General features: G+C 40.1%; 2 protein-coding genes across 3 annotated transcripts in view; one reads left to right on the top strand and one right to left on the bottom strand.

The window, feature by feature from the left end:
- Positions 1–26: 26 nt before the first annotated feature.
- Positions 27–25,751, top strand: part of LOC146473929 (nephrocystin-4-like) — a 50,137-nt gene continuing 24,412 nt past the window's right edge. The window contains exons 1-13 of one of the 2 annotated variants that reach the window (XM_085117973.1): positions 27–256; positions 1,226–1,372; positions 2,846–2,912; positions 4,076–4,175; positions 5,510–5,568; positions 6,111–6,263; positions 6,886–6,953; positions 7,604–7,684; positions 8,001–8,057; positions 8,515–8,632; positions 9,017–9,159; positions 9,922–10,113; positions 11,279–11,529. In XM_085117973.1, the coding sequence (XP_084974099.1) occupies positions 92–256; positions 1,226–1,372; positions 2,846–2,912; positions 4,076–4,175; positions 5,510–5,568; positions 6,111–6,263; positions 6,886–6,953; positions 7,604–7,684; positions 8,001–8,057; positions 8,515–8,632; positions 9,017–9,159; positions 9,922–10,113; positions 11,279–11,529 (1,601 nt within the window). In that variant the 5' untranslated portion in view covers positions 27–91. The remainder of the gene's footprint in view (positions 257–1,225; positions 1,373–2,845; positions 2,913–4,075; positions 4,176–5,509; positions 5,569–6,110; positions 6,264–6,885; positions 6,954–7,603; positions 7,685–8,000; positions 8,058–8,514; positions 8,633–9,016; positions 9,160–9,921; positions 10,114–11,278; positions 11,530–25,751) is intronic. The other variant, XM_085117972.1, reaches the window with a different exon arrangement.
- Positions 12,164–14,753, bottom strand: LOC146473930 (uncharacterized). The gene has a single exon (XM_085117971.1). It carries the CDS (start codon positions 14,536–14,538, stop codon positions 13,039–13,041), a length of 1,500 nt encoding a protein of 499 aa, XP_084974097.1. The 5' UTR covers positions 14,539–14,753; the 3' UTR covers positions 12,164–13,038.

Below are 25,751 nucleotides of genomic sequence, written 5' to 3'. Positions count from 1 at the left end.
AGAGCCCAGACTTTTATTTTTCCTCTTTTGCTCGCGGTGTGTTTGGAAGTGAGGCTGGAATGTGTATTTCAAATTGGCGCCATGGTTTGTTATGGCGGACGCGGATGAGGAAGAAAATTGGCCGGAATTCTTCGAAAATAATCGCCTCATTCCAGTGCATCCAAACAGAAGAACGTCGGTATCGCAATCAAAACCTAATGTTCCTTTCCGTTTGTTGTTTAAGTCAGTAATCGGAATTTCTCTCCCTCAAGCTGTTGTAAGTACTCAAATAGCTACTTGTAGCTATAGCTACTACAATCGTTTATATTTTGATGTGTTGAGAAACGCATCCTTTCCTTTCATGATTGTACATACTAGGTAATGAGGCTTTTTATGTTAATGTTGCAAGACACAAAACGATATATATGTATTAAATTTATGACTTTTTTTATTTAGACTAGTAAGGATAAAGTTAAAAAATTAATTATTAACTTTACACACAGGGGAGAATTAACATACCTGCCAATCATCAGGACCTGAACAATCAGTGAAATTGATGATCAATGAAAATCGATAACAATCGATGACAATCAAGATCAATTAAGTGATTGATAATTGATGAACAATCACACGCGCAAGTTTTTGTGATTTTTGATTTTCATCGATTATCGATTTCGTCATTTATCAATGGGAATAGAGCAATTAAATAACATCGTTTTTCAGCCATCAAATTGGTTCCAAAACCACTGGCGGTTTGGAAAACTTAGGGAATATACACCTGGCAGGTATCTTCCCTAAGGTTTAACAGCTTCAAGTTTTAGTTGAAGTGAAAGCACTGCATGATCTGAGAAGCATGAATCATACAATGAAGTTGAATCATGAACCAGTTATCTTTGTGTAATTCATTAACTACAATTTGCAAGGAACTAGTGGGGAGTTTTGTTCTCTTAGCAAAACACCAGTCTGTTTTTTACTCTTTTTTTTCATAGACCTGATATAACACATTATTTTTTGAACAGCAACCAAATGTGGGAACAAAATACTGTTCTATTTCCTAATCAGTTTCCAGTTAATTTTTCCCATCCCCCAATAGCTCAAACTCCTGGAAACTCTGACCTTTTTCTGATTTCCCTTGAAGGTTTCACTTTGAGTTATTAGGAGTTGACTGTAATGGGATTTCTGTAATAGCGAGGTGTCAGCAAGGCAGATGTTGACTGTATTGGCTTTGGATGATTAATGTTTTCAGGATGTCAACTCCCAGGGTGTAGAATTCCAGCTGCGATTAACATTGTATGATGCGGCTAACAGATGTTTTTTTGGGAGTACATGGTTAGGACCCTATTTTCCAAGCAATGGTTTGGAAAATGGAAGGCACAGCGTCAAGTGTGATGAGGTAAGATAGCCTCCCTTGCAGACGCTCTTTTGGCTTGTCATGCAATCAGGAGGAAAGATTGTGTGATGAGCCAAAAGAGCGTCTGTGAGGGAGGCTAGAGGTAAGGCAGCTTTACATGTAATCTACACTCTTGGTAACTAGGTCTACTGGAATCTCAAGTCCCCCAAAAGGCCAGCCAAACTACCGTAAAATCCTGGTTATAAGCTCTGAGCTTATACAATTTTGTAGCTGAGGGGTTTTGGGTGGGCTTATATCCAGGAAGGGGACAGGGGTACTCCCATGTATAAGTAGAATAAAAATAAATGTTTTGAAACAGGCTGATCAATAACAAATTGTACTTTACATGTATTTCGAAACTCTCACCTTGACTGAAACTGGCACATAACAAAACAAGTTTGGACCTACGAAAGAAATGTGATGGTATATTTCCAGCCTGGTAAATGGATGAGAATGATGATTATTCCAGAAAGTGACGCAGGTTTGTCCCATGAACCTAATTTAATGGTGAATGAATGAGAATGATGATTATTCCAGAAAGTGACGCAGGCATACTCGGAAAAAAGAAATGCGAGTGCTACTATTAGGAGTCGAACCTAAGACCTTCCGATTACTAGTTCGGATGCTCTACCACTGAGCTACAGGAGACTCATGGGAGCTAAGGCCATTAAACTAGGTTCATGGGACAAACCTGCGTCACTTTCTGGAATAATCATCATTCATTCACCAGGCTGGAAATATACCACCACATTCCTTTCATATACCACACGTTCGACACTCAAAACCTGCGTCACTTTCTGGAATAATCATCATTCATTCACCAGGCTGGAAATATACCATCACATTTCTTTCATATACCACACGTTCGACATTCAAATCCTAGCAGTATGCAGGATGTTTGTCCCATGAACCTAGTTTATGGCCTTAGCTCCCACGAGTCTCCTGTAGCTCAGTGGTAGAGCATCCGAACTAGTAATCGGAAGATCTTAGGTTCGACTCCTAATAGTAGCACTCGGATTTCTTTTTTCCGAGTATGCCTGCGTCACTTTCTGGAATAATCATCATTCTCAAGTTTGGACCTCAATCTCAGATATTGCTGGTAAAAAATCATTTTATGAAACTTTTGAATCATTGTTCTGTACTCTACTTGTTCTGACATGTTCTGTGAATTAAGTAACAAGTCAAAGAAGGTGTGGGGGTTTATAAGCAGGGTTACTTACCGTGTATAAAGGAATACCATACCTCTTTTTAGCAGGAGGAGGGGAGGGGGGTTGTTTTAAAAAAGATGGGCCTACATTTGTATATTCGGAAGGGAGGGGCTTATCACCGGAATGACATTTTTGTGTACATTCAAATAGATGGCCTATAACCAAGGGGGCATATAGGTGGGACCGTGCTTATAACCAGGATTTATGGTATATCTTTGAAAGAACTAAACTCTTGACTTTGTTTAATTTCTTTCCTCCTCGAAAATAGTTAGTCTATTTCTACTCATCGTTGCATGACATTACTTGTGTCGGGGTGATTGAAGTTACGGGAGAAGGTAAGAGTTGCTTTTTTGTAGTTATTTTTTAACTTCCTTTGCATATAAACTAGCATTTTCAATGGTCAATTATCAAGCATTGTGATGTTATAAACCTCGGGTATAAGCAATCATGTCAGAAAAAAAAACACTTATAAATGAACGTACAGCTGTAACCCCGAATTTGAAGCCTTTATATAAGACAAACCTTTTTGTCATTTTTGTATGACTTCATGTTTGACAGAATTATTTGATTTTTTAGTAAGAATTAAAGTTAAGGGACCTTGTAATGTCTATCATACAGTTCATGCATCTCATTAGCATGCATTTCTGGTCATATCTCCAAAAGGTTAATTATCACTTATTCAGCAAATCAGGGCTGGATTCATAGAGCTGTGTTCAAAAGATGTATTCTATTTACTTTCTTTAATAGTTCTAAACAATACGTACATGTACACGTAGGATATAATTAGTTCATTTCAAAGTAGCCCCTTGGGACCTCATGGATCTTGCTGCAAAGAAATAAAATACACTAAAAAATGGTTCAGTCTGTTTTTTTTTATCATAACAACTTGGGTGTTACTCCCAGATATTTTAATAACACTAGTACCAATAGACATCAGCCAGGTACACTGAAAAAAACACTAAAAATTAATATTAAGTAAAAAATGATGTTTCTAGTGGACGAATATGTGGAAATGCTCGTGCATGTATATGTGGTTCAATTTTTTATTTTTGGTTTATAAATTTTCAAACCAGTATGATATTTATTTCCATGTGTCTCAGCTTATGGTAATGAATACTGTACATGTACATAGGAAAACAAATATTAAACTGGTTTGAAAAATGAAAACAAAGCATTTTGTGCATGTTGTGTGGGTTAAAATGAATCCAGGTCAAAATGATTTCAACTTAGGTTGATTTGTATTTTCCTTTGTTAAGGTTGGGTGATTTACATCTGAAACAAAGGAAAATACAAATCAACCTAGGTTGAAATAATTTTAACCTGGGATTCATTTTAACCTTTGTCTGTATAGATACAGGAAATTCTGGGTGAATAATTATTGAAACAGAAGTGGAAACACTCGCTTGTGTGTCCACAATGATTTCTTGTCAGAACAGCTTGAATGTATTGCTATATAACTGTTTGGAAACATGAATATTTTCTTTGTTAATTTCACCAGTGAATGGTCAGAGTTTTGGATGTGGATGGACTTTAATCAGAATTTTTGATCGAGTCTCTGAGCTCACCGAGACAACTTTGAGGCAACCTGTGCCAAAAAGGTAGTGAGAGTTACTTAGAAGTATTCAGTGTTTAAATCTGCGACTATGATGCTATGGTTTTACTAAATACAGTATTTGCAATGCATGTATTGAATCAAGACATGTTTTGGCTTTTAGGAAAATTAAATCCACTTTGAGGGTGACCAGTCAGGGTCCGAAATTGCGACTGACTGGTCGCCAATGCGACCAAAAAATAGGTGTTGGCAACCAGAAATTTAGAACTGGTCGCCAGCAGGCGACTAAACTTTCGTCCCATCGGCAATTGACACTCCAAGGTAAAAGGGTTTTTTTTCTAAAAGAAAACATAAAGCTCCCGTGGACAGTTGTAGTAAAACGAAGCGACGATTTTTATAAGTTTATAAATAAATAAAAAATAAATCCTTATTTTATAAATAGTGACAGTCCTGCGTGGTAGGGGACTGGTTTGAGCAATAAAAAAGTGTGAGGGTCTGGCACTAGCTTATTGATTGCCGTTGCGTTTTCGTTCCGTTTCAGCGAAGAACAGATACTTTAATTGCACTCTTAGTTGAGTCTAGGTATAGAAAGAGGGCCCCCATGTGTTGAACATAGAACTTAATAGGATACCAGCATACTTCCAACTAAATGGAAGTAATAAGAGAAAGAAATCCAAAGCCTTCGCAAGAACATTGGCAAACACGCTTTTTGAGATGTAGGGCTCTGTTACCGTTACACAGCTTTTGTGAGTCTCCTTTTATAGCTTTATGTTTATTGTGTTAAATGATAACATTTTCTTGAAAGGTTTAATTTTGTGCTTTACTCTAAATTAAGGTAAATTATACCCTGGCCAGAGAGATTGGTTTCTTTAGTTTGCGGCAAATTAAGAGGCGAAGCCGCGATCGTGGCATGGCAAGCAAGAAACCAAAAAAAAAAACAACAACAACAAAAAACAATAACACTTGCTTTTGGCGACCAAACCCTTCCATCTGGCGACCAAAATTTTTGGGTTAGTCGCCAGTTGGCTCCCTTAAGAAAAAGTTAATTTCTGACCCTGCCAGTAACAGTCCAACGACTGTCAAAATTATGGCCCTCAAATTGCAGATCAAATTGGAATTTGGAATGCTGGTTTTTGAGGAGAGGGAAAATTGGAGTACCCATAGAAAACCTTCTTAGAACAAGGGTGAGAATCAACAGCAACAACATAGCGATAAAACTGAGTCTAGGAATTAAATCCGACTCATATTGGTGGGAGGTGAGTGCTCTCAATCCTGACTGTCCCTCCTGCTTTCTCCCAAATTCAAGGGAACAAGTAGTTTTCCCTGGCCACAGAATGCCAGGTAAAGTAACTGTCGGTATTGAATTTTGTTTCAAATCAGTGTTCCTTTGTACTATGGCTCCCCTGCTGGCCTGGTCAATATTCCGGAAACAATTGAAGGTATGTACATTTAATTACTGTAGGTTGAAAAATATAATAATAAATTATATTTTTACATACCAATTATGAACAAATTTATTGCACCTTGAGAACTTTATATATAACAGAAAAATTTATGATTTTAATTAAAACAATTACTTATAAATAAGTATCTACAGTAAAATGTATATACAAAGCCTTGTCAAAAGCTTATACTAGTAAGATGATTTATTTTTTGGACAAAATTTAATAAGCAGAGCCACATGTACCTCCCTTCCCCTTTTTCCATCACACCCTTTTCAATCCTATTCCCTCCATTCCATCTCATATCTCTTCTTCTCTTCCTCTCCCCACGGACATCTTACGTCATCTGCCTCTTACCCTCACCTTTCCCCGGCAAATGGTAAAACATGAAGGCAACAACAAGAAACTATCTAAAATGCACTGTAGGTCAGTTATTCCCTGTGCCCACAAAGACGTGTAGTGAAGAGAAATTTAACCAGAGTCTGCATGTACCCTGATTAATTTTTGTCTTGTTTCAAATTACTTTCTTGCTTGTGTAGAATCATCTAGTTTGTTTCCTGTGGAGGCTTGCAGTTTAACTTACGTCCTTCAAGTCCACCCACCTCTTGAGAAGGTCTTTCATCTGATTCCTGAAAATGCTCTCTTGAGTGGTGATGACTTTGTGCCTGGAATTTTGGAACCACAACCTGATGGTTAGTCTCCACTGACTTCTGTGATGAATTCTCACACTATATAATATGCTTCTGGTGTTTTTATAACATCTCAGATCCAATAACTCATGAAAAATTGATTCATTGAGCAAATTATTAATTGGGTTCGACGTAGAAAGAACGCACTCCTAATAACTTGGAGTCGAGATTGTATGGGACAATCAATCGACTAAAGAATCAACAAATGGATCTTGGGACATGTATCTGGCATCCCCCACAGATTTTGCAGGGGAGAATGACATCATCACAAACTTGGCAAAGGAGAGAGAACCTGGGATGAAGATCATCGAACACACTCCCTAATCTTTGATTATTACTACATGTAGTAACTAAAAGTAATTCTGTTTTTAATAAAGTATATGATTGTACAGTATCTAATAAATAATTATTATAAGTTCTGTCTTACAGTGTAGTTTCAGAAATTGTCCATCCCTACCTAATAGAAGTTCACTGAAAATTCCAATGAGAGTAGTTCGTCAAAAGCCAATTGAAAACTTTTAAGAAATAGGGGGAAGTTAAGCTGGAATTTTCAGAGTTTTCAAACCAAAAACCTCTCTTGGAGGAATAATTATTTATTGATATATGTTTATATTTTCTTCACCAGGTTCTGGAATGGTTGACATTTTAAAGAAACCCAGGTTGGCTAGGACCACTGCAAGTTTTATCAATAAGGTATAGAGAAATTTCAAAATGTGAAAATTTCTTTGATGGCTTCACATATCATTGATTTAATTTTCAGTGAATTTTTTCAAAAGTGTCTGTCCATAGTGTATCTGCCTGGATATCCTTTTACCTAAAACCTTGGTAAACAAGAGGTCTATCTACATCTGATGGAACAGAGAATACACCCTGTACATAGTGTATGTTAAAGTGTTTTAAAGGTGAACCCATGAAAATCCTACTGAGTGCTAGTCCTTGTAAGGAAATGGGAGACCATGCTTGTGGGGCAAAGAAAAAATTCTTTGACCTCAGCGGGAATTGAACTCAATGACCTCCAGATTTGATCGTCCATTGCTCTACCAACTGAGCTATGAGGGAAAAAGACCGACTGAGCTGAAGTAAAGACAAAAGGAGAAAGACTAAAAATGCAGGTGACCTAATGGGAGACAGATTATAACCATCACACAGAAAACCTGTGCCTGGTGGATGAATTGAATCCAGTTTGAATTTTGCATTCTTCATTTGAAGAGAAAATTATTGAAATAAATTTAATGAAAATATATTTGCCTAATAATTACATGTATTTAATTATAATATTATTTGTTTGCAAGAGCACATAAAGTGGTTTCATGTAAGTAAAGGATATATGTTTCTCCTTGTAGTTAAGCATTGCTCTGTATCCATCAATTGAGGAGTTTGAGGATGAACTGAGACAGATTCTTAATCAAGACAGGCTCCATAAGGTAAACAATTCCAATTAAGGACAGTGCCTACTAATACCAAAGTATTTAAATTAGGTAAAGATTTAGTGAGATCCTGTGAAAAAAAAATCAAATTTTCGCCAAAAAAGCAATATAGGCCCCTTTTGCGGGAAGCCCTTTAATTATCTTTTAATTTGTAACCTGATATTTTTGATAAAGCGCAACCATTAAACTGCCATGATTGTAAATAATCCTGCTGTGTGCCATGCCTCTTTAAATCCAGCATTTTCTTAACTAGCTGCTCAAGCCATAATTAAAATTAGATGCACCAACTTTTAATGGAGTTCATATTTTTCAGAACAACATAGTTCCTGATGATGGACTCCAAATTTCAATTGTTGAGAGGAGACTCAAGGTTTGTTTGTAACTGCGATACAGATTTTAAGTCAATATGCATTGTTTGACCTGCAGAATGTCTTTAGTTATTTATTTATTGCTCATTCTCCTCCATTTTATATACATGACGGGACTTTTTCACAGTTGTAGTGTTTTATGTTGGCCTAGTGAATTGTGAAAAAATTTAGTCCATACATTATACAAAATTAATGCTACTTACTACCCACTGTTTCCAATCTAAGATTATTGTCATCCTGGCAGATCTACAGAACCTGATAGAAGTCTTTGGAAATCCTAGATACATGATATCTTTACTGGCACAGAAATATTGTTCTTTCACACATTTGTGTAATTTATTTTTATAATAAATAATTTTCCCTGAGCATTACTAGAAATTTTCCACCTCCCACCCCATCTCCACCGAACATTGGTGTTTTATGTACAGTGTTAATACACTGTATATTGTTGCTAAACAGGTTTCAGTGCATAATGGTTGGAAGTTTGTAAGTGAGCCTCACATTGTGTATCTGGAGCCAGAATATGAAGGAGGAAAATCAGGAAAAAAGTCACCAGCATCCCAGTCATCTTTACGAGGTAGATTTAGTTCTAAGCAACTTTGTAGAAAAATAAATTATTCAAAATACACCTAAAACCAGTTTGCAGACAGGAGATCTTCCATTCAGCTCTGTGCAGGGATCTAGTATGTCATGGTTTAAATCTGCCTTTGGTGTCTTGTAGTGTTCTAGTCGAGATAACTTTCAAAGGCAGGGTGTCAATGAAACATTTTGAGGGGGGTCAATAGGCGTGATTCAAGAGCTCCAAATCCAGCTTTCTCAGGTTTTTGCCCTGAGACACCTCTCTTACCTGGAATGCTGTGTTTTGTTTTTAATATTGTTGTGAATAATGGAAGGCTCAGAGGTTGTGTCTTACTAAATGCAAATATTCTCTTTTCTGTCTTTTTTTTTTTTTTTTTGTCAGGTAAAATTATTTCTTTGGTTCTTAGAAGTCGACTGGAGCTTAAGGAACTTGTTCACCACCCACTGTTTGCTATTGTATTTGAACTGGAGTATGTCATGTCCGAACCCTTTGCTCAGCCATTGATTGGGACCAAGGGGAAAAAGGTCAGTAACAGCTTTCTGTAAGTTCTTGTACCTTTAGTTAGTATTCCTTGAATAGCTTGCTATCATATTACCTGCATTCAATGCAATACTGGTTAACTTTGTAAGACAAATTAAATGCGACCAATATATTAATAAAATAAGACAATAGAGAATTAGCAGTCGTTCTTATATGTTATTTTGCTCAAACTGCTGTCGCAATAATCTATCCTTGGCAATTTTGGAAATTTGTTCTTAAGACGAGAGGGGATACATGCAGGACTCTCCCCCCTTCCCCCCCCCCTATCCTATGATGGGCGCTACAGAATCCTGTAGAAAGCCCTACTGCAGGAAAGAAGGTCCTGTATGCTGATGACTTTAAAATGTCATTCCAGGTGTTGGTCACTCTTGTCTTTGGGATAATTTGAGGGTTATTGTGATCATGGGACCTATATACAGCCCTGACTATTGAAAATATTTCCAAAAGTTAACCCAGATGAGGTTGCTACTCATTACTTTTGTTTGGTTGGAAAATGTGATCTGGCTTTGCTAGAAAAAGATGTCACTGTGAGTGTAAAATCCCAAGTTTGTGTTTAACACTGGTAGAAACAACATGGGGGGGGGGGAGGGGGGTTAGTGTCATGTATGAAAACCAGGCACTGCTGCCATATCTGGGAAAATCTGAACTGGCAAAATGATACATCATTGATGGCATTTAGACCTTGAAACAAGTGTTTTCCTATCTGTCTGTCTGAATACTTATAATTCTATCATTATTTGTATCAGCCATCCTTGTCTGGGAGTCTAATGCGGTCTCAGAACCAAACTGTAACATTACGCTGGGCGCTGTGGCTTCCATTTGATGGTGGAAGTCGTGATGAGAGAGAGACGACAGTCGAACTCACTGGAGGCTGTCAAGGGTTTCCTAGTCACAGACTGGTGTATACTGAAAACCCTCCTTTACGAACTGGCATAAAGGTTTGAATTCTGTTTTGTTTTCCTGCTGTAATGCATGCAATGTAATGCAAAATGTTGGAACAAGGACTCTGTAGAAGAACATTTACAGTCACGTCTCATTTTGCTGACATTAGAAATAAGTTGAAATCTTGGGAGCATAATTAAGTGTCTGCTTTGAAGAGGTGTCTCTTCATGGAAGGCCAAAAATGTAGTCACTGTGTTTATATTAAATTAATATACACTGTCCAGACAGAAAAAAAAACGTTATATGACCTGATGGAATTTAATGAGGTGATCTAATTAGCAGCATGTATTTTATGTTTTTTTCCTTGTTGCCATGACAAAGTTGTAAATTTTAAGCCTTAGAAACCCTGTAAAGTAAAAAATAAATAACCTTTATTTACCCTCATCAGTGTTTATAGCACAAGTTCTAGTGGGGCAGAGCATTAAACTTCACAAAGAAATAATTTAAATTGAACATAACATAGTTAAAATCCCAACTGTCAAAAAGCACACTAGCTCGCTATTTACAAGCGTGGCCACCAAGAAACAACTCCAGCTAGCGGTTAGAGCCGGAATTGAACCTGGGACCAATGGATTTCAAGTCCAGAAGTCTCAGTGTGTCAGCATTTGAAAGGTTTTGTGCAAAAGGGGTGTATTTTGCTAGTTTTGGCCAAAATGTCAGAAAAATGCTCCAGACTTGCTCAGTGTTAGCTGTAGGTACACTATGGATTTTGTACGTATACCCAAAACCCTACAAGGCATTAGAGCGGTTTCCAATTGAGTGTCGTAAAACCAAAACCAAAGTAATTACTCTGACCAATCACAACAGATGTAAACAACACAATGAGCCAATCAGAATTCAAATCAAAATACATGTAACTGGTGCCAAGTATGGGAAAATGCGTGCGGCCAAAATACGATTGGTTTTGGTTTGGATTCCCATTGTTGAGAAAGTGGCGTGAGTTTTGTAGAATGAGTGTCAAGTGCAGGCAAATGCATGCAAGCATGCCAGGGTTGGGTTTGATTTTGGTTGAGGAAAGAGGTTTGCTAACCAATCACAGAGCAAACTAAAGCAAAACGATAGCAATTACTTAAGTTCTTTCAACAGTCAATTGAAATCCACTCTAAGACACTCAATTGAACACTGTTCGGTCTATAAATCTACCATACGTTTCTGTTCTAGGCACCCAAGTCTGGTGGGACTGTTAAGTTCCTCTTCACTCAGCAACGCAGAAGAACAAGCAGTGTACGTTCCTCCACCCAAGGGTCACAGATGCTTATGGTCTCCACATCCCCTAGCCTACCCTCTCCAGGCCCCTTTGATCACAAAGGAGGAATGTTCAGTTCTCCTGGAAGGATGGTGGATGGTGGACAGCCAGGAATGCCGCTTACACCTGGAGTAGCATCCAGACCACCACTCCCACCGGCAAATAGGTAACAGAAATTCTTATTAAAATACACTTAAAATGGAGCTACAACTGTATGATCATTGTATAGATTAACACAATTAATTTATTGTTTAGTCACTAGTTAGTTGACTTTTCAACCTTTCACCTCCATTTATATTTTTTTTCTATTTTTTTTTTATTTCTTTACCTGCGGCTGAAATTGTTACATGTGTAATTATGTTGTATTACTAGATATGTTTTTATTTTAACAAATTAATGGTGCATGATACTTGTCTAGAGCAAAAAGCTTTCCTTTATCAAGTTATCTGCACAAATATGAGATTCCTCTAATTTACACGAAATTTTCTGAAGTGCTAAATTCCAATGGAATATGTGTCTGACTGATATACTGACTGGTTTATGGGCCTAACATTTGGCATTTCTTCTGAAATGTTCAACTGTCACTTTGTTTCTTTTTTTTTTTTTTTTTTACTAATTCTGAGCCAAAGAGGGGATGGATAGCCTGCTAATCACAAAGCATCAGAACTAGCACCTAATCCCTAAAGGTTGTAGCCTCCCACGCAGACGTTCTTAGGGGTTCGTCACGCGTTCCTGCCCCACGAGTGGGGCAGGAACGCGTGACGAACCCCTAAGAACGTCTGCGTGGGAGGCTATAAAGGTTGCAGTTGAATTTCATCTTATGAAAAGTCAGAATATTTCTTGGAATCTCAGAAAGTATTGAGTATAATTTGCTTAATCTAATGCAGACAAAATCTCAAACTTACTGATTAACGGTTCAAATAGTGTCCAGGGTTTTTCTAACATTGTCCCTCTTTAATAAGTTTGGCTCAGTTGAGTTCGAGGAAATGATTTATAAACATTAAAACATTTGTTATCCCTATGTTTAGCTAGCGGGAAGGCTGCCGGGGGTTTTCTACAGTTGTTCCCTGTATTCAAAAGATTTTCTTGCGCTCTTGTTGTCTTCCCTATCCTCAAGAAACTGCCTTCAGCCGAGTAATCCAATATAGTCCTCTTGAAATCCTTCGGAAGACATAGAACGACTACAGAAAACTCGGGCTTATCTTAAGATGTTTTATGCAAGCGGGCCCAGGACTCAAAGCTACTGTACCTTGATTATCAACCTCTTTTTGCTGTGCTGTTGTAAACATGTTTGGACGTGACTCTCTCTTCACAAGGACGTATCAGAACAATGACAGTTAAGTTTCTGTTTCAAGCTTCAGTCTTAGAGGAGCCTGTGGTCAAGATTCGGAGAGATCGGCAGTGTCAAACCTGATTATAGCACAACTTCCTTGCATTATTTGGGGAAAACAGAAAAAATGCCAAAAGTGCTCATATTGAATTTGATCAAACTGACATTACCGAAAATTATTACATTAAACAAAATCACAACTGAATCAGCATCCTAACATTAACTTCACAACTCTTTATCTCAATGCTGTCCTCGGTTGCAATTGCCCAAATCTGTAAACATGCATACATTTGTCCTGATAAATTTGACCGGCTGAGATGAAGAAGGTTTTCTTAGTTTCACTTATCATTGGCTGCTTTTGGCTGCTTCTGGCTGGTGTTGTTGGACGGATGGACTCCTAGCTCCTGTATCTTTCCATTGACGATCCTGAAGGTGAACACGGTTATCAATAAAAACCTTGAGGTCATTCTTTTCGCATTCGTATCCAAAGATCATGTCTTCCATTACTTGAAGCTCAGGTCGGTAATATACTTCCTTTGATTTCAGTGCCTTTATGTTCAGAAACACAGCGATTCGTGGAGGTGCACAAACAAATGGATCTTTTACCGGAGTTCCACCCATAAATCGCTTTGGGCTCATGGCTGCAATGGGACGTCCTTCATCTTTTGTTTCTTTGACGAAGTTTTCAATACGCTTGAAAACGCTTCCGAATGGGCGGCGTCTGTATTTTTTGTATAAGCCGTTAGGGGGTTTTTTTTTCGGGTAATATTCATAGAAGCACTTCACACTGTCGTCAATCATCCAAATGAAATCCAACCTTAAACGCAGAGCAATTTTTTGGATCCACAATCTCGGGTAACCGGCCCCAATCTCGTCTTGTGGGAGGCTGATGACAGGGAAGTTGTACCGGCCACAGCACTGCACATACTCCTCAAACTCGGATGGCCTTACAACAAGTATTCGAAGGGTGGACTCTAGTGTTACAATCTCATCGTTATCTTGTGGCCAATCCAACAGAGCAATGTTTGCTCGGCGGAAAGAGGGAATAAAAACCCATCTCTTGTCCTCCTTGCCCTCTTTAATTTCTCTGATGGGCTCCCCGCTTTCGGTCTTGAACCATTGCAATGAATTTTCAGGCAAATACATCTTTAGCATGTATTCGCAGTCAAGGTACCAATAGTTTTCTTGCGGTAACTGAAATTGGTTTGCGTCATCTTCTGGCAGTGGCAAAGAATAAGCCATGAACTCTTCGCGCTGTTTACCAGGCCGGGAACGCTTGTCTTGTGGTTTGACTTTCGCTTTCTTCTGAACAATTTCTTTCATGTGTGGACTTCCAACCTCGTTCAGCGATACTATTTCGATTAGGCTACTACTATATAATACGCGTTCCAGCTCTTCCCGACTTGTTAGCCCTTTCATCTCACTTACAAACGCTGGAAGATTAGAATAGATCTTTTTAAGATCAACGTTTTTCTCACCACGCTGCCATTTTCCCGAGACAGTGTAATCAGCAGACTTTCCAACAGTATCAGCCATCTTTAAATTTTGACCATCTGGCTCTTTGCTATTCCACGGGTGATTCTGCAGCAATCCATCACCGTCTGTAGCTTCTTCATCATCAGTCTCTTCTTTTGAATCGTCGAAAAGTTTTCTTTGTACCTCACTACAATCTTTTCGTTTAGTGTTATCGTTTTGTTTCTGAGGTGTTTGGTCTTTAATGCCGAATTCTGCAAATTCACCTTCCAATCCATCGACGTCTGGAGAAGTGCTTGGCGTTTCTTCTCCTCTCCCAAGGGAATTACCTTTTCCACTCTTTTCACTCATCCCCTTCCAAGCAAAAGCCATACAGCTCTAACCAAGATTCAAGAACGTACGCAGCTGAATTTAGACGAGGACATGGCGTCTCGCCTGAAGCGAAATTTTTAATTTGATCTGTTGTGCAGTAGCGGACACGGACACTCCGATAGCACGGACAGCAGCTAAATCCCCGGCTAACATAGAGTACAGACGTTTGACTGAAATAAACTCCCGCTATTGCGGACTCTCGCTATTAAGGACGCTAACTTGCGGTCCAGCGGGTGTCCTCAATAATATTGGAAGCGTGGTCTCTGTGGCACATCGTCATTGGCGCATCGTCATTACTTAACAAATAGATTCCATTTTCCCGTGCGTCACTCTGCTAACGCACAGATGACGTCAAAACGTGGTGAGAACAAAGAAATACGCTACGAGCCGCAGGCGAGTAGCGTGACCGATGTTCTTACCACGACACAACAAAGATCTAGTTTTCTTTAAACCTGGTTGAGGTCACTCTCAGCGGCCTTCATCCAATTTTTCATAGGATAGTTTTCCTTTCTTGCGAAAATTTGCCTTTGTTTTACTGCTACTCGCAAAAACAGTTTGCAAAACTTTGTTGACTAGTCGCTCTGGCTGGACTCTAGACTCTGATCACGTACGCCGGTCACACCACTCGATGACGTCAATCGTGCGTCTATACTCTAATCACAAACTCCGCTCCGCCAATCACAACGCGAGTTTTACACTGGTCATTGTATAAATTGTCAGAACATCCGGTGTGACGTCATGTAGCGTAACAGAAAGTAGACAAAACAATATCTTTTTTTGAGAGTTTCACGGTTCGGCGCGTGCGCGAGCGATAACGTAAGCGCTGTCAAGCCAATTGTTTTTGGACCAATCACAGGGAGTCCACAAAAGTTGTGAAAAAGAAATAAATTGATAAATTATTGACTTACGTTGTTCGTTTCTTGCGGTTTTCTATAGTGCTCATTTGCATAAAATTTACGCGACAGCACTAATGTCGTGTACTGAGCTGTGCGCGAGCGGATCTAAGCTCTGCTGACTTTACTATATATATTGACAAGGGAGGCAACTTTTTCGAGAAACAATTTGAACACACTCAGCAAAATAGCTTTGAACGTTCCACTTGTTCGCTGGTTTGCAACCAAATTCTTATCAAATGAAAGCTGGATAAATTTGGGAACACACTTACCTGTCAGAATCCCAAGAAGAAACAATTTTGAGCCTGCATTTTAGCTCCGTTATCGTAGTTTTGCTCGGTGTATTTTTTCGCAACAGCTGCGGCCAGTTACCTTGGCGCAGACGTCACAGATTTACGCGCCATCACGAGCGAAATGTCGCCTCTCCCTACCTCGCAAAGATGTTTTTGCGCGACAGCTATGGTCAGTCATCGCTCCCTGTTTAGTCACAAATTGCGCGAACTGACATTCTACTTTGGTTTTATTTACAAACTTTAGGTTTGCACGACAAGTCGGCCGAAAATTTTTTCCGGTATCGTGCATTTTGTGACTAAACAGGGAGCGATGACTGACCACAGCGAACCGAGTGGAACGTTCAAAGCTATTTTGCTGAGTGTGTTCAAATTGTTTCTCGAAAAAGTTGCCTCCCTTGTCAATATATATATAGTAAAGTCAGCAGAGCTTAGATCCGCTCGCGCACAACTCAGTACACGACATTAGTGCTGTCGCGTAAATTTTATGCAAATGAACACTATAGAAAACCGCAAGAAACGAACAACGTAAGTCAATAATTTATTAATTTATTTCTTTTTCACAACTTTTGTGGACTCCCTGTGGACCAATTAGAAGCGAGTACACAACACCGGCGGGATACGGCGGGCAAGTCTTATAACTTGCTGGCATAAAAATAAAACTGACCGGCCAGTGTTTCGGTCACGTTTCAGAAGGAAACAAAAAGGCTGTCCATGTAAAACACATGGAGATTTTTGCAGCGCCGCTTCGTGAGAATGCCAGAACTTTTGCGAACGTATACGGTTTTATTTTAGTACAATGTCGATATCTGGCGGCATCGACCTCTTTTTATTACGCGCGATTCGAAAAGCCGAGAAGCTCCCTCAAACCTACGTGCTTAAATCCAGTATTTCATCAGCATTCAGTGATAAACTTACTATAGTGTGCACGCTCGATAGCCTGATTTTATTACTTACTATAGTGTGCACGCTCGATAGCCTGATTTTATTAGACCAGCGAGAGGGCGAAGAACGAGAAATCCGCAAGCTTCAAGGAGGCCCTGCCAGGGTAAATTCCGACAAGCGACATGGCCCAAAAAGTAGCGACAGCGCATGAAATAAATGCGCGACAAAAGACAACTTTTCTCGACAAAACTCCGACAGTGACAATAAGGCTGAGAATTAATGACAAAGAACGGTGATTTCATATGTTTTTACGCTAATTTTAGTGTGATGTAAAGGCCAACAACGGGAAAGTTTGACCAATAAAAATAAAGACAGTGAAAAGTCGAGCAAGGGCGATCCAGAGTATGGCGTGACTCGCGAGTGGTGAAGCCTTCGTCCATATACGTTTCCCGTTGATTTGCATCATTAGCAGACCTTTCCACAAGGTAAGCGTGTGTGGGTCTGAGGTGATAAAGAACCTCGGCTCGCGATCTATTTTCCGCATCACGCACCGTTTTTCCTAACCTTAAATTCCGACAAGGACAAACTATTTTCATTAAATTTCCGACAGCGACATGAAGCACTGACAAAACACCGACACGGGACATTTTAAAATTCAGACAAGCGACACGGGAGCCCCCCCTGGCAGGGCCTCTTCAAGAAGCGATGCGATCGTTTAGTAACAACAACACTGAGCGTCCTTCCGAGATGCCGGAATGCATTTGAGAAAACTCTGCCATGGTGACAAATCAAAACTGCGTTTGCCATTCGCAATGACCATAATTTTATAGATAAATGAATACCTTACAATAGGTTTTGTAGTTTGCCGCAAATCTTTTGGATTTTTTTTCTACTGCCCGCTATTCGAGCCCGCTAATAGACGACTACAACTAACTCGCACATTTGATCTCATATTTATTCGCTTCGCGTCTCAGTGTTGTACAATTTTTTCCATCCAAAGCAAAACACTGATGTTTGATGCTGTTTGTCCTTCGAATTCTCCGTTTTTGACAGTTGACTTCCATATGAACAAACAGTACGATTGAAATCTAGAAAATCCTCGCGAGTTCATCCAAAGCCAGTTGGTGACCTTTGCCATTTCCAGCGAAAGCAGATGTGTCGCGAAATCGTTGTCTATTTTAAACAGACTTATCTCTTTACCAATTTTCCACGTTTGGTGGACGTATCTTGTTAACCACACAGGATTTCTACATCCACTCCACTCTGTCCGCTTTAACTTCTGTGCTTCCAGAGAGTCCACAGAACGTCCCGTCGCCGGTCGGCCGCGACGTCTCCTTGCCGATCCATCGACAAAAATGTCGTTTTCGGATGCTAAAACACTTTTAACCTTACAAAAATCGAACTTATATTTACAACAGGAAACAAAGATTATAAAAAGTGAAGAACGAAGAGCGGATGATCCAAATTCGGGCGCGATTTCTACAGATTGTTCCACCATGTTGTGTAGTCATTTACTACTTAAGTGAGGAGACACACACTCTTCCATTGCTTTCTATGTAATAATCTTTATTCACTAAGCAATTATCTGTATTGGAGTACAATCATTATTCTACTTCAACTCAGTAACAGTACTTTCACATCATGCTGTAGCATGCAGTAGTTTCACATAAGGTAACCGTAACACATGTCCTTGTTACTATAGTAATCAATACACTGCTCGTATCGAATGAATGATTTTCCAGTAATCAGATACCTATGTTATGCGCACAGGATTCTGGGATCGCCAGGGGGCAAACATTGCAAGTCGCCAGAAAGAAATGTATGACATAAAGTTGTTTCTTCGTCAAAAACAGTGATTTCGGGCAAAAAATAACGCATTTTCGCCGTGATTTTGTGAGAAGCGGAGGTGACAAATGTTGGTGCGTGGAAATTGTAAGATTTTGTGTTATAACTGGGATGAAATCTATCGATAAATGCGAAATGTTGATTGTGCAATCTACTGAATCTACACCAAGTAATGGTGAGCAATAGTCTCAAGATAATACAAACGTAGGTATTTATTTGAGGGGATTGACTCAATAAAGCCCTTTCAGTTGTAATTGTATGTGTGCCGATAAAACAAGCTATGCCAGGTGGTGATCACTGTGCTATATGAGGTGTATAAATATAGGGTTGACAAGCCCTCGCGCTCACGTGCATGTTTTAGTTTTGTCCTCACGGGTATATCTTTTTGAGAACACCCTCTTATTTATGAAATGAGCGGTGTCCCCCGTAAATTTTCTTTAAGAGCTTGATTTTCTTCTTATTAAATGCCATTTATGGTTTGTAGGATTTGCGTGATGGTCACTGTCGCATGTTTTGTATTTTTATCTCAAAGGTCATTTCTGGGTTATGCGTATCGTTTATTACGCGGGATGCCCTGAGAGGGCATACCGTGTCTAAAAACGGGACGATTTCTTTTTCTTCGTCGTAGCTTCAAATCGGTACATTAATTTATTCATTAAACTCACCCCTCTCCTACTCGGGGTGTATTGTTCTGATTGTCTTTAACAGAAGCAGGCCAATCAAAATCCATTCTTGTCGCTTACATCGCCAGGGAGGGGACCCACTCACCCCTACCTGTGTGACGTCAACGCATCATTTGATCTATTTATTTGACACGGATTAAATTTGGCGCCATATTGTTTATAACATGTTCTGGACTCAAGTGTGCCGTTTTCAAACGGAAATTTCACCATTTTGAAGCGGCAAATCGAAAGAATAACTTTTAAGAAGCACTCGACATTTAAAACGGTGGAAATTGGTGAGTTCATGGCGAAGGAATCGTGCTTTGTTTGACAGTCCTTGACCACGACGCGAGACTAAAAAGAGGTCATTGAGAAGCTTACGTTATCGTAATGGAATTCCACACATTTCCGGTGAAAGTCTGAGTCGCGTTACACAAGGAAAACAACGTAACGCGATCGTCGTGACTCAAACTATTCCATTAGCAAGGATAGTTTTATCAATCGAGGAAGCATACAGTTGGAAAAAATGAATCAGCCCCAGCATCACGCGTAATGCCAGTAAAGCAGGCATCTTGTTAGAACTCTCGTTGTCTCTGTTTAGCGACTGCCGTTCTTATGTACTTTGTGGCATTTGGTTCAGGTTTGGTATGGCCCATTTCAATGCATCCGGTGACGATATAGCCTCTGTTTTTATCACTATAAGGATAGGATTTGAACGGTGTACATGTATGTATCTTGCACCTTTTGTGTTGCTGAGCCCGGCCATTTGCTTTTGCGGTTGTCGCAAGATGTTGTGTTTCTTATCACGGCTATCTGTCTTTTGATCCTTTCTTATCATTGTAGCTTAATTGTTTGAAAGCTATGCAATGCGTTAAATTGAGGGCTTAAGTCCTCTTTAGTCACGGTTGTGTTTTTGTTAATATCGCTTCGCCGATCCGCTCTGTAACTGTGAGGTTTGTGTAGTGGGAGCTTTAGTTAGTATTTTCCTCCTGTGTTTTGATTACGCCACAGAATGATTAGACAATTATCCTGAGTTAGCATTCTCGTTGCTCTGGCCAGGGGAGATTTCCCCGTGTTAACTATCACTGGTTTCCCCCTCCACTCGGTAATTTCCATCCCCTCGCACAATAATTTCTCAGCTCCTTTGTTTGGGTAAAATTTCAGCAGCTATGAAGTTATAAAAAGAAAACAATCTCGACACACATAATTACAACTGAAAAGCTTTATTGAGTCAGTCCCCTCAAATTTACACCTAAGCTGCCTAAGTTTGTACCTTTTCTATACAATAACTTGATGTAGATTCTGTAGATTTCACAATCAACCTTACGCAAGAGTGTTTATCGATAGATTTTATCGCATCAACCACACAAAAACTTACAATTTCCACGCACAAACATTAGTCACCTCCGCTTCTCACAAAATCACGGCGAAAATGCGTTACTCTTTGTCCAAAACCACTGCTTTTGACAAAGAAACAACTTTACGCCATACATTTCTTTCTAGCGACTAGCAATGTTTGCCCCCTGGCGATCCCAAAATCCTTTGCGCATACATGGGTCTCTGATTACTGGAAAATCATTCATTTAGTGTCGACCCGTACAATTTATTTTTGAGCCGGGCTGCTCGCGCATGCGCTTATCCGTGAAACTCGGCCTTTAAACTATTCAATTAGTTCAGTTGGCCTTGAGAAAAGGTTTAAAAAATCTACGAGAAATATAGTGGAAATAAAATGTAGCTGCTTATTAAGCCTGCGTGGCTTTTTTTTCACATCAGTACATGATGTTCCTAACAAACTAATACAGAAACTCCAAACTCATTAATAATGCATAAGAAAAAGAAAACATCAATACTGTCAAGGTGGTTTTGAAAATGTGATCTTAATAATCAAAAAATTTGGTGAACTTTTCCTTTGAATTTTTAGTTTTACTGGTCCTTTTTCAACGTCCTTCTTAAAGAAAGAGCCTGTGAGAAAATAAAAATCTGTGTATGTGTGAATTGAAATGAAATATTTTTCCTAGTTAGTTTCTTCTTCAATATTTTGAATAATAATAATAATAATAATAATAATAATAATAATAATAATAATAATAATATTTTTAAATAATCTATTAATAACTTTATTATCTACAAGAATAAAATCTACTAGATACAGTTTGATTCAATTAAAACCTGAGTAATTTAACAGTTTGCTGTCATAAAATTGTAAAGTATCAACATCTTATATATAAAAGCTAATTCATATGGTTTGGTTCAGAAGATAAAAGAACAATTTCCACTGATGATGATGATGATGATGATAATGATGATGATGATGATGATGATGATGATGATGATGATGATGATGATAAACGTTCTGTGCATCTCAAGACGTTCTGTGCATCTAAGATACTTGGGTTTCCTATGGGTGGTGCCTACTAATACAGGGATATTTTCGCACGGTTTAATCTATGCAGAGAAAGTAGAACTTAGCAAGTGCTTTTGTTATTAAAAAGAATATTTGGGGTAACCATGCATTTTTCAGAGATACTTAAGTTTCCATTTGTAAAAAAAACGCCATACATTATGATTACTTTGTATTACTATTTTTTACAATAATTGTTGCTTAATTATCTCTAAGAAATGTGTGGAAAATATTAAACACCTGTAAGACTGTAAGAGTGTTTCATTTGAGAAGTTGGTTGAAAAAGCGAGGAGAAGCTGATTTTTTTTTTGACCGAACTTGAGATGTTTAAAAATCAAATCAAACAGTGTTTGACACAGCTTCTCAAACCATTAAAAAATAGGCAGTCTCAGACTGCATGTGTCTACTGCAGCACTGGTGTAGAAATGTGATATAAAACAATTGAAGAAAAGGGAAATAAGACTGAAAAGAAAACGAAGAGGGAGGAGTGGAAATAGGATAAAGATAAAAAAATGGTTGTAAAAATGTTGCACAGAATACTGGTGAGAAGAGATTAAGCTGGTATTGTTTACCACAAACATTTTGTTTGAAGAGAACTGTAACTTTATTCCAACATAAACAATATATTATATAATCTTACAACGTGAACCACAACTTTGTACTGAAAGCAATGCAGCAGAGTTCTAAACATAAAGTACTGAAAGCAAAGTTCTAATCTGAAACGTAGGCATAAAATGCAACAGAAACTATTAATTAATCTATACTGAACTTATGTGTGGCAAGTATCATTCTTTGACTCCTGTTGTGTTTCCATAGTTTTCGCATAAATTAACTTTTTCGTAGAGCGGTTAAAAACAAATGTTTTCTGACGTAAAATAATATGGTTACCTATTAATCATTTGCCGAAAAACACACTTGAACGCAAAAATTGCTAAAATTCACGGCGTGTTGATGAAGACCTTTGGCATATCAAATTTCAACCCGCTTATGCAAATTGTCCTTGATTGCGCATCTAGCATCTGTCGCTTTTCAAACGCATATATGAATTGACAAAGACACAAAAATCAACAAAAAGCTTTTTCAACAAAACATTTTATTGAAATAAACGATGCATTTGTTATAAGAGGCAAAAAACTTTCGGTTTTTTTTGCGTGCGTGCAAACACGCATGTAAAATTTGAAGACACTCCGGGCGTGTTTGTTCAAAGCGATCACTCGCAGTAAATTCGGGTATGTTTGCGATGAAAATTACAGAAGTTACAGAATTCTTGTTCAAATCATCACTTACAGTCAACCCAGGTCACGCGTGAACGATATTTTTGAAATTTGAACGGAGTTTTGAAATTTACATGTCAGTTTTGAAAATCGCAAACGAGATTTCAGAGTTCCCGTATAAATTTCCCTAGCTTATTGACGGTATAAAGCTATGAATTTTTCTTTACATTGCAAAATTGAATATTTCAAGAATAACAATTGTTTCCCAAGTATTTTGAATCTTTTTTTCAGTTAATGCGTCTTTTTCAGAACGATTTCCAGCGAAATGTCCAACATTCCATTCACACGTCGGACATTACAAAGAGAAATTCGAATGTTTATTTCATTCTTGGAAATACTGTTCACGCGTGACCTGGATTGACTGTAAACTATTTGTAAAAAGCAAATCAACATCAGAAAACATCATTTACCGTATTGTCGCCATTGTCCTGATCCGGAAATACAATCGCTTAGATCTCGGTCAGTCGAGGATTAGCGTCGGCTTCCGATAGGATTCCATTTAGGATTCCTGTGGCATTTACACTCTTACACTCTTTCACTCTTTCACTCTTTCACTCAACCCGATGACATAGTGTCTACGCTTCTCTAGAAGCCGTAGACACAAAAAGGAACAGTTACCCAAAGGACACAGCTAAATACCGACAAATCAATTTCACTCCCTAAACCTACCCCAATGTTTGGTTCCCTTTGTGCAATTTACATAGTAGGTTCCCCACCTTCACTCCCCTTCTGGTTTGCTCTGTTTGACCTCTCTTAATTATTGCCTGGTTCCCCCCTGTTTGACTTCCCTTTCCTGGTTTCCCCCTGTTTGACTGCCCTTGCCTGGCTCCCCCTGTTTGACTCCCCCTGCTTTGTTTCCCCTGTTGGACTTCCCTTGCTTTCTCCCCTTGTCTGACTCCTCTTCCCTGGTTCCCCCTATTTGACTCCCCTTTCTTGGTTTCCCCTGTTTAACTCCCCCTGTTTGACTTCCCTTGTGTGGTTCCCCCTGTTTGACTCCCCTTATCTGGTTCCCTGTGTGACTTCCCTTATCTGATCCCCCCTATTTGACTTCCCTTACCTGGTTCCCCCTGTTTGAATCCACATTACTGGTTCCCCCTGTTTGACTTCCCTTACCTGATTCCCCCTGCTTGACACCCCTTACTTGATTCCCCCTGTCTGACTCCCCTTATCTGGTTCCCTGTTTGACTTCCCTTACCTGGTTCCCTGCTGTTTGACTTCCCTTACCTGGTTCCCTGCTGTTTGACTTCCCTTACCTGGTTCCCTGCTGTTTGACTCCCTTTGTCTGGTTCCCCCTGTTTGACTTCCCTGGCTTTCTCCCTCTGTCTGACTCCCCTTCCTTAGTTCCCCCTGTTTGACTCCCCTTCCCTGGTTCCCCCTGTTTGACTTTCCTTCTCTGGTCCCCCCTGTTTGACTTCCCTTCTCTGGTATCCCCTGTTTGACTCCCCTTCCCTGGTTCCCCCTGTTTGACTCCCCTTCCCTGGTTCCCCCTGTTTGACTTTCCTTCTCTGGTTCCCCCTGTTTGACTTCCCTGGCTTTCTCCCCCTGTTTGACTCCCCTTCCCTGGTTCCCCCTGTTTGACTCCCCTTCCCTGGTTCCCCCTGTTTGACTTTCCTTCTCTGGTTCCCCCTGTTTGACTTCCCTTCTCTGGTATCCCCTGTTTGACTCCCCTTCCCTGGTTCCCCCTGTTTGACTCCCCTTCCCTGGTTCCCCCTGTTTGACTTTCCTTCTCTGGTTCCCCCTGTTTGACTTCCCTGGCTTTCTCCCCCTGTTTGACTCCCCTTCCCTGGTTCCCCCTGTTTGACTCCCCTTCCCTGGTTCCCCCTGTTTGACTTTCCTTCTCTGGTTCCCCCTGTTTGACTTCCCTTCTCTGGTATCCCCTGTTTGACTCCCCTTCCCTGGTTCCCCCTGTTTGACTCCCCTTCCCTGGTTCCCCCTGTTTGACTCCCCTTTCCTGGTTCCCCCTGTTTGACTTCCCTTCCCTGGTTCCCCCTGTTTGACTCCCCCTCCCTGGTTCCCCCTGTTTGACTTTCCTTCTCTGGTTCCCCCTGTTTGACTCCCCTTCTCTGGTTCCCCCTGTTTGACTTTCCTTCTCTGGTTCCCCCTGTTTGACTCCCTTTCCCTGGCTCCCCCTGTTTGACTCCCCTTCCCTGGTTCCCCCTGTTTGACTCCCCTTCCCTGGTTCCCCCTGTTTGACTTTCCTTCTCTGGTTCCCCCTGTTTGACTTCCCTTCTCTGGTATCCCCTGTTTGACTCCCCTTCCCTGGTTCCCCCTGTTTGACTCCCCTTCCCTGGTTCCCCCTGTTTGACTCCCCTTCCCTGGTTCCCCCTGTTTGACTCCCCTTCCCTGGTTCCCCCTGTTTGACTCCCCTTCCCTGGTTCCCCCTGTTTGACTTTCCTTCTCTGGTTCCCCCTGTTTGACTCCCCTTCTCTGGTTCCCCCTGTTTGACTTTCCTTCTCTGGTTCCCCCTGTTTGACTCCCTTTCCCTGGCTCCCCCTGTTTGACTCCCCTTCCCTGGTTCCCCCTGTTTGACTCCCCTTCCCTGGTTCCCCCTGTTTGACTCCCCTTCTCTGGTTCCCCCTGTTTGACTCCCCTTCCCTGGTTCCCCCTGTTTGACTCCCCTTCCCTGGTTCCCCCTGTTTGACTTTCCTTCTCTGGTTCCCCCTGTTTGACTCCCCTTCCGTGGTTCCCCCTGTTTGACTCCCCTTCTCTGGTATCCCCTGTTTGACTCCCCTTCCCTTGTCCCCCCTGTTTGACTTCCTTTCTCTGGTTCCCCCTGTTTGACTTCCCTTCTCTGGTTCCCCCTGTTTGACTTCCCTTCCCTGGTTCCCCCTGTTTTACTCCCCTTCCCTGGCTCCCCCCTATTTGACTCCCCTTCCCTGGCTCCCCCTGTTTGACTCCCCTTCCCTGGCTCCCCCTGTTTGACTTCCCTTCCCTGGTTCCCCCTGTTTGACTTCCCTTCTTTG

This window comes from Pavona decussata, unplaced genomic scaffold, assembly GCF_977016875.1.
Source record: "Pavona decussata unplaced genomic scaffold, jaPavDecu1.1 SCAFFOLD_92, whole genome shotgun sequence".
NCBI lineage: Eukaryota > Metazoa > Cnidaria > Anthozoa > Scleractinia > Agariciidae > Pavona > Pavona decussata.
This window is presented reverse-complemented; position numbering and strand designations above follow the sequence as displayed.